At 41.0% G+C, this 16,733-nt stretch overlaps 1 protein-coding gene across 14 annotated transcripts in view; it reads left to right on the forward strand.

Annotated features, from left to right (window-relative positions):
- UNC13B (unc-13 homolog B) overlaps window positions 1-16,733 on the forward strand; it is a 232,387-nt gene that overhangs the window by 185,484 nt on the left and 30,170 nt on the right. For 8 of the 14 annotated variants that reach the window (XM_049116230.1, XM_025432435.3, XM_025432437.3 and 5 more), the window contains 5 exons: window positions 9,951-9,997; window positions 12,367-12,445; window positions 14,648-14,722; window positions 15,222-15,441; window positions 16,361-16,588. In XM_049116230.1, the coding sequence (XP_048972187.1) occupies window positions 9,951-9,997; window positions 12,367-12,445; window positions 14,648-14,722; window positions 15,222-15,441; window positions 16,361-16,588 (649 nt within the window). Of the gene's footprint in view, window positions 1-7,486; window positions 7,510-9,950; window positions 9,998-12,366; window positions 12,446-14,647; window positions 14,723-15,221; window positions 15,442-16,360; window positions 16,589-16,733 lie in introns of all 14 variants that reach the window. The other 6 variants (XM_049116233.1, XM_049116225.1, XM_035697163.2 and 3 more) reach the window with 1 other exon arrangement.

Here is a 16,733-nt window from a genome sequence, read left to right on the forward strand (position 1 = left end):
CCTTTTTTTACATTTTTTAGAATTTGAGTAATAAATGTCATATCAAGTCATAAAATTAAGTTTAAAAAATAAATTAAAATCACATCATGTTCCTTTCAAATATCCCTAGAGCTATTCCTTATAGTTTATCAGAAAAGTCTAAATTCCTTCATTTGACATTCAGGACTGCTACAGTTGGTCTCTAGTTTACAATTCCAGGCTTATCTTTGGTTGTCCCACTGTACTCCACCCAAAAGGAAACTATACTGTCATAAATTCACCTTGTACTGTCTGTTCTCTGCATATTCACATATACATGCTTTCTTTTAGCCTAAGGTGCTGTGTTAATCAAATCAGCCTAGCAAAATTTATTCAGTTCTTTAATATGCAGCCAAAGTATCACCTCTTCTAGGAAACTTTCTATAATTCTTCAACTTTAAGGAATTTCTTTCTCCTCTTAACTTTGCAGCCCTCTTTCCTTCTCCCTGGGCACTTAGAGATTATTACATTACAATGGAAATAACAAATATCAAAGCAGTACTTCCTTACTGACTCCTTAAACCTTGGTGGGAATTGATGTTAGCATGAGCACCCAGCACACTGGGCTGGCTCTTCAGCTTGCAGAATTCCCCTTCTGAGCTAATATCCTGGTGGGCAATGAGGAGCTTGTAGTACCTGTGGTAAGCAGGTGGTGGCAGCAGCAGTGATAATGAGACAAAAGTAGGTTTTCTGAAGCACCAATAAGAAAGCAAGCCAAAGTTCTGGGTCCTAGCCAAGATCAAGTCTGGTCTGTGGGCTGCAGAGGGACTAGTGGAGGGGTGCTGGGTCCAGGCCTGACTCCAGAACATTCCATAGGGTAAGAAGAATAGAGCAAGGTAAGCTCATAGGGGACAGACAGGCTTTCACTAACACACTCTTGTTGGGAGAGCCCACAAAAGCAGTCACCCTAAGCTAATAAGCTGATTCGGTATTAGTGGCTACTACTACAATGAAATATTTGAGAAATCAGCTTTTTTTTTTTTTTTTTTTTTTTTTTTTTGCTGCTCTGCTTGGGACGTTTTAGGGCCTAAGTTAACTAGTCTTACTGTTAATTTGAGTTCCTATTTTTCATCCTTTTCCTTCTCTTTTGGGGGGTACTGTTTTAAGTACTGTTACATGCATTATATGAAAACTCAGTTATTTTATTTCTACAGTCTACCAAAATAGCTTTTGTCAAGGCCATCAGGTGATCATCATATTGCCAAACTCCTGATCCTTTTTTAGTCCTCCTCTTAATCAATCAGCAACCTGACATAATTATGTCCTTCCTATAATTACTACAGCTTTATTGAGTTATAATTTACATACCATAAAGTTCACCCTTAAAAAGTATATAATTTATTTTTTAGTAGATTCATAGAATTATGCAGCCATCAACTCCAAAACATTTCTAACACCCCAAAAAGAAATGCCTTACCTATTAGTGGTCACTCTCCAATCCCTTTGCTTCCAGCCTCTAGCAACCTCTAATCTACTTTCTGTTTCTATGGTTTTTTGCCCATTCTGGACGTTGCATATAAATGGATCCATATAATATGTGGCCTTCTTCCTCTTAGCATGTTTTTAAAATTCAACCATGTTGTAATATGTATCAATACTTCATTTCTTTTTGTGGTGGAATAATATTCCATCATATGGATACACCATATTTTGTTTATCTGTTCATTATTTGATGGTATTTAATTTGTTCTTTTTTACTACTTTTTGGCTATTACAAATAATGTTACTATGAACATTTGTGTACAAATTTTTGTGCAGACATATATTTAGAATTCTCTTGGGTATTTATTAAGCGGAATTCCTGGGTCACATGGTAACTCTAAGTTTAACATTTTTGAGAAATTGTCAGACTATGTCCAGTGTGGATGCACCATTTTACATTCTGACCAGCAAGGCATGGCAGTTCCACATTCTTGCTAACAGTTACTAATATCTGTGTTTTTTATTACAACCCATCCTAGTGTAAGTGGTATCTTACTGTGGTTTGGTTTTCATTTCCGTAGTGGCTAATGATGTTAAGCATCTTTTCATGTGCATATTGGCCATTTATATATTTTCTTTCGAGAATCGTCTATTCAAATCGAGTTGTCTTTTTGTTTTTGAGTTGTGAGTGTTCTTTATATATTCTGGAGATGTGCCCCTTATCACATATATCATTTGTAAATATTTCCCTCCAATCTTTGTGTTGTCATTTCACTTTTTTGATGGTGTTTTTTTGAAGCATATATGTTTCATTAAAAAAAAATTATTGTGGTAAAATCTGCATCGTATAAAATTTATCATTTTAACCTTTTTAAGTTCATTCACATTGTTGGAATCATCACCATCATCCAATATCCAGAACTTTCTCATCTTCCTCAGTTGAAACTCTCTACCCATTAAACTAATTCTCCATTCTCCCTCCCCCCCCCCCCCCCCAGCCACTGGCAACCACATTCAACTTTCTGTCTCTATCAATTTGATTGCTCTAGGTAGCTCATATAAATGGAACCACACAATATTTGTCATTTTGTGACTGGCCTGTTTTACTTAGTGTAATGTTCTTAAGGTTCACTCATGTTGTAGCATGTGTCAGGATTTCTTTCCTTTCTAAGGCTGAATGGTATTCCGATGTGCGTATATATACCACATTTTGATTATCCATTCACTTGTAGGTTGATATCTGGGTTTCTTCTACCTTTTGGCAATTATGAATAATGCTGGCATGAACATGGGTGTATAAACATCTGTTTTGAGTCCTTGCTTTCATTCCCTTTAGGTATATAACTAGAATTGGAATTGCCATATTGTGTTCTACAGTGGCTGCACCATTTTACATTCCTATCAACAGTGCACAAAGTTCTAATCTTCCTGCATCTTTGCCAACAGTTGTTAATTCTCCCTCTTTTTTTGTAATAACAGTTATAATGGGTATGCAAAAGAGTACAAAAGTTTTAGATTTTGATGAAATTCAATTTATTTTTCTTTTGTAGATTATGGTTTTGTTTCATAGTTAAGAAACCATTGTCGAATCCAAGGTCATAAAAATTTACTCCTGTTTTTTTCTAAATGTTCTTTAGTGTTAGCTCATTAGATCTATCTGATCCATATTGAGTTAATTTTTTGTATATGGTGTGAGATAGGGATCTGACTTCATTCATATGCATAAGGATGTTCCAGCACCATTTGTTGAAAAAGATTTCTTTCCCCCATTGAATGGTCTTAGCACCCTTGTCAAAAATCAACTGACAGTAAATTTAAGAGTTTATTTCCGAACCTTCAGTTCTATTCCACTGATCTTTTAGTCTGTCCTTATGCCTCAGTTCTTGCTTTTTGAAACACTTTCTTCATTTGGTTTCCATGGGACCTCTCTGTATTGGTTCTATGCCAGTATTACTGACCTTTCCTTCTTAGCCATCTTTACTGGTTCTTCCTCATCTTCCCAACCTTATAGAATCCCAGGATTCAATCCTGATTTCATCTTTTTTATTCATACTCATGGGCTAAGTAATCTATTTCAATATCATGAGTTTCATAAGGATTCCCAGATTTATATCTCTGGCCCAGCCCTCTTCCTTGAACGCCAAACTCTAAATCTTAACATTCTCATTTGGATGTAAATAGGCACCTTACATTAACATATCTGAAACCAAACTCCTGGTCCTTTTCCCCAAGCCCTTGCCAAACCTGCTTTTTCTATAATCTTCCTTACCAGTATATGACAATTCCATTCTTGCAGATGCTCAGGCCCAAAGCCATAGAGTCATTCTTGTTTTTTCCTTTTCTCTCATAGCCCACATCCAATCAGTTAGTCAATCTGCTTATTGTAACTTAGGATGTAACCTAAACTCTAATATTTATGGCAGCAATGTCCACAATAGCCTAAGTATGAAAAGAGACCAGATGTCCATCACTAGATGAATGGATAAAGCAGATGTATATACACACACACACACATACATACACACACAGTAATACACTGAATATTACTCAGCCATCAAAAATAATGAAATCTTGCCATTTGCAATGATGTGGATGGAACTAGAGGGTATTATGCTAAGCAAAATAAGTCAGTCAGAGAACGACAAATACCATATGATTTCACTCATGTGGGATTTAAGAAACAAAACAGATGAGCATAGGAGAAGGGAAGGAAAAATAAAGTATGATGAAAACAGAGAGGGAGGCAAACCATAAGAGACTCTTAACTATAGGAAACAAACTGAGGATTGCTGGAGGGGAGGAGGGGGAAGGAATGGGATAATTGGGTGACGGGCATTAAGGAGGGCACCTGATGTAATGAGCACTGGATGTTAAATGCAACTGATGAATCACTAAATTCTACCCCTGAAACTAATAATACAGTATATGTTAACTAAATTGAATTTTAATAAAGAATTTTTTAAAAAAGTAACCTAAACCTTACCAGTATCTCTACCTCCACTACTATTATTCTTGTCTAACTCACCATTTTGTTTATCCAGTGATTTCAGTAGCCTTACTGGTCTCTCTGCTTCTATCCTTGTTCCTCCTCAGTCTGTTTTCCCTACAGTAATCAGAGTAATGCTTACAAAACATGAGTCAGATCATATCACTTCTCTGCTCAAAAGCTTCAGTTGGTTTTCTATCTCAGAATGAAAACCAAAGTGCTTATGAGCTTGTAGAACCCTGTCTGAACTGCTACTCTATTGAAAACTTGCTGTTCCTCCACACCAATTATGTTCTCACCTTAGGCTTTGCACTTGCTCTATGTTCTGACTAGAATACTTTTTTCCTAGAATCTGAATAGCTTCTTTACCCTTTCCTTCAGGTCTCTGCTTAGATGTCACATTATCATTGAGGGCTCCCTGTGACAACCTTCTATAAAATTTTAATAGTGGGGTGCCTGGATGACTTGGTTAAATGTCTGCCTTTGGCACAGGTCCTGATCTCAGGGTCCTGGGCTCAAGCTCCACGCCAGGCTCCCTGCTCAGTGCAGAGTCTGCTTCTCCCTCTGCCCCTCCACCCCTGTTCATGCTCACTTGCACTCTCTCTCAAATAAATAAAAATCTTTTTAAAAAATAGAATTTTAATAGTAACTATAACATCACCATGGGGGGTGCATTATCTTTTCCCCTTCCTTGAATTTTGCAGCAGAGTCTCTATCACGAGTGATATGGTGTGTGTATAGTTCCAGATCCTGGAACCAAATGCCTATTTTGAATTTTGGCTTTACCCCTTGCTGTGATTTCAGGCAAATTTCTTAACCTCTCTGATGATCTTCAGTTTAATCAATAAAAAAATGGAGATAATAATAGTATTTACCCAGTAGAGTTGTTGGGAGAAATAAGTGAGCTTATTTAAATAAAATATCAGATACATGATATGTTAGATATGTAGATAACACTTAGTGTTAACTACTATTATCATCTTCATCATTATTAATCATCAGCTCCTCCTCTAGAATAGAAGCTTCTCAAGATCAGGGAGTTTGTTTCATTCACTTTGCTTCATTACCAGCACTGAGAACACTGCCTGGTGTGCAGTAAGTTCTCAATAAGTACTTGTTGAAGAAATGAATCCTCGCTATAACCCTGGGAGGTAGCATTCTTATCTGCTTTTTACAGATAAGGAAATGCAGGCTTAAATGAAATTGAGTGTCTCAAGTCTTTTGACTCCTAAGTACAATGGAGTTAAGATTGTTTTAATAATGGGAAAGGATGTCACTTCCTTATAAAATGTATTCTCTGGAAGAGTGCCATCATCCTTAGGGATGAGGTATCTTTTTCTTTCTTGCAGAATGAGTGTCCTATAGATATATTGCACTTGAACTGAAAATTCAATTTGAGTGGAAAAATGTTAAGGCATTTTAGGAAATTGGGAAGCACAAAAAGTTTGACTCTTAACAAGAAAAGGGTTTGTTAAGTTTGTCCAATGGGTAGAACAAACTGAAGAGCCGGTACATCAGTTCCTTGGGGTCTGGAAAATGGTACAGACTATTGACTAAGAGACCTATGTTTTCTCTGGTGACGGGCAAAACACATGTTCTTCTTAGAAGCTGTTGTTTCCTAAGTCCTGAAAGTTCAGGTTCCTTTCACTATATATAAATGCTAGAAGATATGCTAAGCCCTCAGGCTACAAGGGTAAAATTATATATATGTAGAGAGCCTTGACAGCCTTGTCAGCAGATTCTTAGGCATTATGGGGAACTCTGGGAAGAATAGACACAAAGTAAGTTTGACTTGTTGAATAGGGTGTATTTTTAAGATAGTGGAGATAGAGTGAAACCTTTCCAATTTGAATCACAGGGTCAGTTAAAGTGTTCCTTGCCTAATTTTATTTTTCAAAGAGAACAGAATACAGTAAGGGAGGTGGGAGTAGATGCAGAGGCAATATGGCCCCATTCCAATAAGTGTCTTTTGCATCTCATCCACACTCCTGTAGCTACACTGTTTTTAAGGATTCCTATTCCTGAGTTCACTCTTCTGTCAAGTCAGGTGACCCATTAAGCCATTAGAAATAGGTGAAAAAGTGGAAACTTAAGAATTAGTGTCTATTAAAAAAAAAAAAGAATTAGTGTCTATGATTCTCCCTTTTACTTGTTATGTAATATCAGTGGTCTTTAAAAGGGAGGGGAAAAAATGGAGGGGAAGCTGATTGGCCCAGGTGAATGAACCTGCCTTAGAGAAGAAAACTTGTGGAGCTATCCACATGTGGCCTAGTAGGCAACGTAGTCTGATGAATAGGAGAAGGAGTAATCTCTGGACTTCATCTTCCTCTACTGTGGCTTGCTAAGGTTCTTCTGGAAGCATCGGTTTCCTTTGGTGCATTGTTCTGGATTTAATAGATAATCAGGTCTGGGGTTGCTGTCATGGTTTTATCATCTAGATTATGGTGACTTCTGTTAGAGCAGTGGCCATTTGATGCACCCATCTGTAGCTTTTGAGCATCCTGGTCCTAGCCTTAACATCAGGCCTGAACCTGGCCTAAGTTAACTTAGGCTTTGGGAAAACAGGCCAGGGTTTGCTGGGCAAATGCATGGCCAAGCCTGCACTGTAAAATGGAAAGGGTTCAGTCACCAGGCCTTTGGGGTTTGAGAACTTATCCCAGACCCAGAGTGAGCTCATATAGCTTCTGAGGAAGGAACTCACTTTGTGCTTAGCCAGTTCAGATAGTCTGTTGGAGTGGCCTTTGGTAACAAAGCTTGTGGCCCTGGTTTCTGTGACGCTGCATGCAGGCCAGTTGGGAAAGGGGGAAAAAAGGGGTGACTGAAATCCCCAGGTAGACTTTGTCCTTTAGTTTGAGTAGCCAAACCGGAAATAATCTAAACTAAAAGCAGGTACAGCCAATACAGGAGGTAAGGATTCTGGAAGCTAGGCTCTGTGAACTGGACCTCTTCCTTTCTTCTATGTTTCTTGAGATTTAGCTGGCATTTTCTTTGGGTTCCATGCAATGGGACTGAATCTACTAACCTTTCTGCCCTTTTTTTCTGCTCTTTCTCTCCTTGCAGAAAGAAAGCGAGGAGCCATTCAGGTTGTGCCTCTGGCCCTTTGGGCCCTTTTTGTTGTCTATTTTCTGCCCTTCTCCTGAGCACGGTGTGCGTGAGTGTGTGCGCGTGTGTGTATGCGTATGCGTGTGCGCATACGCACACACATCTGTGATCTGTATCTCTGAGCTTTGGCTCATGCAGATAGTCTGTTTTTCCTGAAAGCAGTTTGTGGGCATGCTCCATTCTTGTGTGTGCCTCTGCAGACATCCCTGGAGCACAGTGTGAGAATGTGTGTGCCAGCATGGTGCACATTCAATGTAGCATGTGTGTGCTTATACTTGTACTCAGTTTGACTACCCCAAACACTGATTGCCCCTCCTCTTCTACTTTGCACAGTGTTTGTCCATTTTTTGCTTGTTACTGCAGGTTGGCATCTGCTGTAAACCCTGGCTGAGCCCAGCATGCATACACTTTGTATTTGGGATAAGGAGTTGCTGTGGACGTTTTGTACCTCTTGCCTGGGGTCCTAAGTGTGAATGTGCTTTGTGCTTCTGAGCAGGTTTCTTGGTCTCTCTGTGAGCCTAAGCTTCTGTCAACCTGTGATGTGCTTCCCCCATGCCATGTGAATGCACAGTATAACTAATGCTCTGTGCCTGTAAGCACTGGTTCTTGAAGACAGTGAGGGTTTGCTATTGCCCGTGATTCAGGCCCTGGTGAACACTGGATCCTTCAGATGGGTGTGCACACATGTTTTATCACCCTATGTGCAGGATCCATGATCACCTTGTGTTTCCCTCAGGCGTAAGTAGTGTCTATGAATGTATCTGCTGTAGGTACTTTATTAGACCTCCTCTCACTCTCAGTCTTCCAGTATATCTGTGTGTATGTTCTATGCTTTGTCTGCAGGCTTTAGCAGACCCATTATCTCCTCTAAGCACAGGATATGTGTATAATCTGAGCTTGTTGAACCCTGGTTCTTAGAGATTTTTCGTGACTTTGTTTCTTTAAGATCCATGGTTTCTGGCAAACATCTAATTCTAGCTGGGAAAAAAATTCTGCTCGGTACAGTGACTGTTTTCATAGGGAATTTAAGTCCTGGGTGGTAGAATCTGGGGATAGGCTCAGAAGCAACCTTAGGAGATGTGTATTAACCACTTCTGGTTTCCTTTTGGGCCTGGCTCTCCTTTTGCCAATGTTATCCCACCCATAGAACCAGAGCAAGAGCCAGATAAGGTGAAATGGGTTCATGAAGGGCTGTAGGCAATAGGCAGATAGGCTTGCCTAGAATACAACCTGAGAAGGGTCTTAAACCCAAAGTTCATCTGGAGCCTACTGCTGATCCAGGGTAATTCTTACCTACTTTTATATCACCCTATACCACGGCTGCCCTATCTCTCTCTTTTCTACTTTGTCTTGCCTAATTTTGTCTGTTAATTCTCCCATCTGGGGCTCTCCCAAAATGTTACCCCCTGTACAAAGTTAAACACCTCACCTCTGCCTCCCTTGTTCTGGAGCTCAGGTCTCAGGGGGTAGGAAAGTTTTGGGGGTGGGGTAGAGAAGAACAAGGGGCAGGATGCCCCAGACCTGCCAGCACTAGGTTTATTGAGCTTAAACAGCATTTACCATTGGTTGTCTGGAGAGAGCCCTAGAAACTTTGGAACTTTTCTCTGTACACTGCTTAAAGGATTTGTGTGTGTGTGTGTGTGTGTGTGTGTGTGTGTGTGTGTGTATTTGTTTCTAGAGAAACCTCTAAAAACTTTCTAAATGTTTCTTCCTTGAATTATTTGGTACCTCAGGTTTTAATTTCTCATTATAAAGTTCATAAAGTCCACCAGAAGATAATCTAAGTATCCAATCTATCCTGGGTTCTCTTGTTAAATAGAGAGAGCTTATCAAATGTAGAGTGTCTATGAGTTAGGGCTTCAAAGAACCTAAGCCAAGTCAAATCATAAGATGAGATGAGAATACAGAAATTCACCACTCTGTGACAGCTAAGGGAACCTAGGAACATAACTAGAAAAGACTTTATATGAAGTTGTCCTTTTGCTTAAGTGAAGCCTGGAAGCCCAAATGGACCTTATTTTCTTTGGGGCTTGGCTTCTGTTACATATACCAGTAGATTTTGTGTGTGTGTGTGTGTGTGTGTGTGTGTGTGTGTGTGTGTGTGTGTTGGGGGGTGTAAGTAGTTCTGGTACCTCTCACATTCCCAGTGGACCTTAGCCTTGAGATCTCAGTGAGCTTGACCTTATATCCTTCTGGTTCAGTAGGAAGAAAGGAGACAAAGTAGTGTTCATTTCAGCAACCTGCTTGTTGCTCTGGCTGATGAGAGCATTGGCTTAGGCATCAGTCTGGCGATGTTGCCACATTGTGTATGTGGCCTACACTTCTCTGAGCTTCCTACTTTACTGCTCACTGCCTGACCAAAGAAAGATGGCTGTCTCCCATTTTTTCTAGGATCTAACTTTTTTCCTATCTTCTTTTAAAGATTCCGGATGATGGTCACCCTTCTTTGCCCCAGTGGCTTCCGGAAGGGTAAGTGATTCGCTACACGGATTCTGTGAATTTACAGTCTGTCATGCAACTTCTAGATTTTCCCCTGGGAAGCAGTAGAAAAAGCTCCATAAGTTGGATCCTGGGAAAGAAGAGACTGCTATAGAAATTGGTTGGTTCTCTGGGGAGAGGAGAGAACTCTGTAAACTGATTCCTCAGAGATAGAAGAGAGAGCTTTATAGAGTCATTTCCCTGGAGCAAGGAAGGGAACTATGGGGCTTTCCTATCCTTGCCTCTAGAATTTCTGATTGATTGCATCTTAGTAATGATATACCCTTTAGGTAGAAGAAAGAGGAAACTAGAGAAATATCTGCATTTGACACACTTTTTTTTTATTCTATTGTTGATAGTGTAGTCAATTAGATTACTCTCTGGGCTCTGTCCTAACTTCAACTGTTGTGAATCACCAACTCACTTCATTCCACTCTAGTCAAGACATAAGTAGCATCCCTTATGAGCTCAGTGTGTTCTCTCTGTGCTTCTTGTTTGGGAGTGTCAGATCATGTGATTGCAGCAGTGAGTCATTTTAAGGTGCTCAACTGCTGTCTATAATGACTGTTCTTAAGAGAGGAAAAAGATTAAATGCTTCCCCCACCCCTCCCTGGCACATAAACTGCCCATTATTTCTCAGGATCTTCCTTCTCTCCTTGTCTCATAAAGGCCTTCTGACATGAAAGTTCCCAGTGGATGCCTCCTCTCCCAGGGAAGAAATAAAATCAGATCATAAAGTTATCCACTCTATGTTTACATGCTCCTTTTCCTTGTGATTTGTCTTTTTAAAATCAAGAGTTGGTTATGTGAATGAACTATCCTTTTTTCTGTTGTCTGAATCTCATTTATGTTGCAAAAACCTTAAGTGGTACATATTATAGTTTTTAGAATTAGCCACAAACTTGTGATACCACTTGTTTTTTCTACAGCCCTTCTTTAGAACATTAGCTTTTTTTTCCCTAATGATTGTAAAATATATACATAACAATGGAACATAGCTATTTTTATTTTTATTATTTAAGCTATTTTTAAATGGAGCCCTGCAATGATTCTCTAAAGCCTTGCTGTTGTTATCTTTCCTTTCCTTTAGCTCAGTCCTTGGAAGCTGCCACAGGTTTAGAACTTCCCTAGGTCTGGTAGTCTCATTAAAAGCAAAGATCATTTCCTGTGTTTAGGAGGCTATTTTACTAGAAATCAACATACCAGGTTACCTGTTAAAACTTTTGGCCTTGATCTAATTTGTGACTCTGTTCTTTGCCTGCATAGCTAGCTGGCAGTACCTACTTATTCTCCTGCAACATGTCTCTTTTCAGACCAGTTATGCTGTACCACCCATCTTACCACCTTCCCTGTCTCTCTGTTTTCATTAAAGCCAAGTACATGAGTTCTTTTCATTGAGGCTCAGAATGACCGCTTCTAAGAGGTTGGAGAAATTTTGTAGTTCATCCTTTTTGTAGAATTGGCATCAAGACCCAAAGAGAGGAAGTAATTTTGGCAGAGGATATGTAGTAAATTAGTAGAAGAGTAGGATAAACTCCAGGTTATCTCATTGTGAGAATGGGGTTCTGGGACATTCTCTGTATTTTTATTGCATATAGTTATGGAAGAAATGGCAAAGAATGACAAAATTAATAAGCATAGAAAAAGTAAAAAGTTTTAAAAATACCCAAGTGCTCCAGCTGTAATTTTTTCTTTCTGGTCCCTGTTGATGTATCCATAGGGCTAGGGCCAGACTTTCAGAATCCTTTTGTTATTTCCTTCTTGAATGGTCTTTTTTTTTTCCTAAGTGGCCTTTTAGAAGTCTTCTATCCCACTATCCCTGTCTCTACTTGGTTATGCAGGCTCCTCTTTCCATGGAACCCTCCTTTTTCTTCAGGAGGCATGGATGGACAGAACTGGGGACCCTTTTACCTTTTACTCAGGATGGAGAAGGTCACCTCTTACATGTCATTAGCAGTCTTGGTCACAAAGCAGCTCTTCTGTAGAGCCATTCCTATGAGCTCTGGCCCGAGTTTAGGGAGGGGCCCTCTTATCTACCAATTCCTTCCTTGCATTATGGAGCACAAGGGCCTTCAAATAAACAGAGGTACCTTGAAGTGTTAATATGGGATAAAAGAGCTCCCAATTTGTGTCTAAAACTATAGGAGACTTAGAGAGGGCCCCCTGAGAGCAGATTCTGTTGCTCATCATTTCATGGCTTTATTTCTTTCACTTTGTGTCTTCCTCACCCCTCTCAGAGACACATGGTGGGAATCAGTTCATCTTCCTCTGAGGAGAAGGTGAGCAAGGAGAATAGAACACTGAACCTGCCAGTATCAAGATAGGACTGGAGTTCCTGACATATTTTCTTCTCTCCTCAGGCCTGCTGGAGGGCTCTATGGCATTGACAGCATGCCAGATCTACGCAGAAAGAAACCATTGCCACTTGTCAGTGATCTGGTGAGTGACTCTTTGCAGACTTACACTGTAGGCTTGAGGTATCTATCCCCCATTGGGCCTTGGCATATTATCAGGACTGGTAGTGGTTCATTTAGTGACAAGTATTGGTCTGAAGATCTATCATCTAAAGCTTTACTGAGACTTAGTGATAAGACCTTAGTTGGACCTGTTCTACCTTACTCCCTCATTAGAGCCCTGGATTCCTCATTAGCTAAAGTTCCTACCTGGAACTGTAACTTGGGGCCTTAAAGCTGGGCTCTAGAGTTGTCTTTTAGGTATCTTGTTCTTCTAGGTTTCTCTACAACCTTCTTCAATGATGTGGAATGGAAACTGCCTCTAGCCCTGACCTAAATCATGAGTTTAGTGTATAATGAGCATGACTGATGCTACTCCTTGGAGGTCAAGTGACAGTATCCTCCTACGATAGATTTTTCTAGAGTATTTCTGTGTCTCTAGTACTTAACTTAGCGTCTGACACTGAGAGGTAATGATAAAACAATTGTGGAATTGAATTGAAACAAACTTAGAAGTTAAAGCAGATCTCAGGACCTCCAGAATGACTGGAAGATCCCATCTTGGGTCATGCCTCCTGAGGCAGGATCAACTCAAAGAATTTTCCATAGCCTAGTAGGTATGAAGTACCTACTACCTTCCTATGAAGTAGGAAGGTAGAGTGGGGCCCAGGCTTTCCCAGAGTCCTAGAGCTCTAAAGCTAGAATTTCAGTAAGACTTGAACCTCCTTTCTTATTACCATTTTCTGTTCCTGCTTCCCCCCTCAATTCATTCTATTTTTTTTAACCTATTGCTTTTCCCATTTCTCCTCTATTCCTTGTTCTTTTTTTCCCACCCAGTTTCTCTATCCTTAGTTGGCTGAATGGAATTATCCTCTGCCATTTTGTCTTTTTTTTTTCTTTCTTCCTTTCTTTCCTACTGCTTGTGTACCTTCTCCTTTCTCTTTTTCCTCCTTCCTATTCCTCTTACCTACCATCAAGCTGGTTGATGAAAATAAGTTCTGAAGTCATCTCTTTATTACTTTCTCTCATTATCTTCCATCTCCTTTTTCTTCTCTTCCTACTTTTTCTCAACCTCTGCCCTCTCCAGTCTCTTGTACACCAGCCCCTCTTTGCTTAACTAGTTGGATAACAGTGACTTAGTCATTTCCTGCCCATACTCCATCTTTTAACCTTGCCTATATTTCACTTTTTGGCATAACTCTTCCTTATAGTAGAAGCTCTAGGCCCTGGACAGCTGACCGGGTTGAAGATAATTTTTAGTGAATAGAGGCCGAGGGGATTGGGATGTTATTCCCTACATCGATTAGACTACAGAGAAGAACCTTTCAGTTGCCTCTGCAAATGTTTTCATGCTCTTGGAGGTGGCTTTAACATTGTGTTGTTCCTTTCTCTGCTGTCCTCTGCACAGGCTATGGTGAGTGTCTCCAGAGTCCCTTTCTATCCTCTGTAAGAATCCACATCTCAAACCACCTGGGCCCCTCCCAACTGTTTCTCCTGCTTCGGCTGATACTATACCTCCTGTCTGCCCAATGTCTACTGCCTTAGGGAAACCATGTGCCTTTCCAGGGATTGTCCCTAAAGCTTGGGCTTAGCAGATATATTAGGTTCCTCTACACAAGAGCTTGGCTAGCAAAGCAGTCCCAGCTCTCAGACTTAATCCCCTGCCTTGATTGATTAAGGTTTATATTGCCCCTTTCACTTTCCAAGTGTCATACTTATTTGAGCTGTTGGCCTCTGTAACCATCTGGGATTGTGTGGGTGTGGGGTGGTACCCAGGGATAAAGGATAGCATGGAATCATTCTCAGTGATGGTTCTAAGTATGATTCTGACATAATTTAGTCTGTTCTTAATGACCTATTTTCTGCTCTAATTCTAAACTTGTCATTTTCCGTTGCCTTCCTATAAATGAGGGGTAGGAAACCAACCAATAGGGAAGGAAAGGGAAACTCTTTGGATAATAAATACCCTACGAGAAGTGCCATTCTAACATTGTTAGAACAGTCCCCAAGGGTCTTGTGTTTTGGATCTTAACTTGAGACTTGTTGCTTATAACCCATGGGCAGTCCCTGTGAACAGTAAAATTAGAAGGTAGTAAGTCAAGTAGTCATTTGGTCACTGAAACTCGCTTCCTAGGACTTTGTCAGATCTTGGCAGTAGCCGAGGCTGACAACAGGTCTTCTCTCACAGTCATTGGTCCAGTCCCGGAAAGCAGGAATTACTTCTGCAATGGCTACACGTACCTCTCTGAAGGATGAAGAGCTGGTAAGTGACCCATGGGTTTTCATGAATCCACTGGCCTAAAAACTGGTTATCATCTTTATAACCATATTAACTGAGAATTCTAGAGTGTTAGACACACATCATTAATGAAACAGCTAAATGGCTTTGGGTCTGAGTTTTCCACACTGGAAGAGGCAAGGGGCTGGAACAGAGGTAAGCCCAAGTCTCACATGGGAGTATGTGGCCAGTGAACTGAAGGTTTTATGGTGGGACTAGTACCCTATTTCCCTAGGAAGTTTGAATGCTGAGAAAAGGTTCAGACATAGCATTCAAGTCAGATCACTCTTGGATGACAAGGAGCACATGACATTGAAGGGGTTTTTTTCTTCCAGTCTTGGCTATGGGCTGGGCCAAGGTAGAGTATCTCCTTTATTGCCAGAGGAGAAACCAGGGTCTTGATTGCCCTGCAAGGATCTCAGTTCTGGTATCTCTCAGAGAGACCTAAAGTTGTTGGTTGGTGATGGGGGTCTGTGTCTTTCAGAAATCCCATGTGTATAAGAAAACCCTGCAGGCCTTAATCTACCCAATCTCGTGCACCACACCCCACAACTTTGAAGTCTGGACAGCCACTACCCCAACCTACTGCTATGAGTGTGAAGGTCTGCTCTGGGGCATTGCCCGGCAGGGCATGCGCTGCAGCGAGTGTGGAGTCAAGTGCCATGAGAAGTGCCAAGACCTGCTCAACGCCGACTGCCTGCAGCGTGAGTGTCCCTGTGGTGAGAGGTGTAGAGCAGGGGGCAGCAGGGCCTCTCTGAAATAGTCTTGCAACAAAGAGCTAGGATGGCTAAACTGTCATGACTCTGGTCTACCTGATTATGAAGCTCTTTTTTTTTCAAAGAAACTAGGGTCCTGAGTCAAAGGGCATTTCCTTTCCAAATAACAGGTCTTACTGCACTCTTGACTCCTTTAGAAAAATATATTTTGTGGTTTCTGTAACCATTGGCAGAACTAGATCTCTTCTAGGATTCAGATGAATGAGAATCTGCTTGAGTACTATACACACTGCAGTGGCCATATTGCCCACTTACTAGAGCATCAATTGGGAACCAAAACTAATGAGAAGAGAGAGTTCTGTGAGGTTCCAGGCTTCACAGAAGAACTTCTTGAAGTACAGACTCTAGGACCTGGAGAAGGCAGCATTTTTTCCTTGCTTATAGAGGCAGCTTTTAGACAACAGTGTCAGGAACAGAAGCATCAAATGGATCAGGCAGAGAGGTCCCAGAGGAGAATGTGCCAGACTCCCAAGGCTCTGATTAAATAATTAAATAATTAAACAATTAAACAATTTGTGCTGCTATCATGGAATTGGGAGAATAGGCACTCAGTGCCTGGGTGGCTCAGCAGTTGAGCGTTTGCCTTCGGCTCAGGGCGTGATCCCGGGATCCAGGATCGAGTCCCACATCGGGCTCCCTGCTAGGAGCCTGCTTCTCTGCCTCTCTCTGTGTGTCTCTCATGAATAAATAAATAAATCTTTAAAAAAAACTTTTCCCAGAGCTATCCCAGTCTTCTTAAGCTTTTTCCATTTTTCAGTGACCTCTCCCAGGCCTCATTCCTCAGCTTGACCCTTGGTCTGATCGGTGGCCTGTTGTTACTTACTTTCCATCTCTGGCCATCCTTCAGGGGCTGCAGAAAAGAGTTCTAAACATGGAGCTGAGGACCGGACCCAGAACATAATCATGGCGATGAAGGACCGCATGAAGATCCGAGAGCGGAATAAGCCAGAGATCTTTGAGGTTATCCGAGATGTCTTTACCGTGAGCAAAGTTGCCCATGTGCAACAGATGAAAACAGTGAAGCAGAGTGTACTGGATGGCACCTCCAAATGGTCAGCCAAAATTACCATCACTGGTGAGTAGACCACAGTTTGAGGGGACAGGAAGAGCCAGGTTATGGGGAGGGACCTGGGGAAGAAGCATCCTGAGTTTGAGGGAGCAAGGAGCTAGAGAGAAAGAAGATAGAACTGAGGGAAGAGGGAGGGCTTCCCTCCTCTCCG

This window comes from Canis lupus, chromosome 11, assembly GCF_003254725.2.
Source record: "Canis lupus dingo isolate Sandy chromosome 11, ASM325472v2, whole genome shotgun sequence".
NCBI lineage: Eukaryota > Metazoa > Chordata > Mammalia > Carnivora > Canidae > Canis > Canis lupus.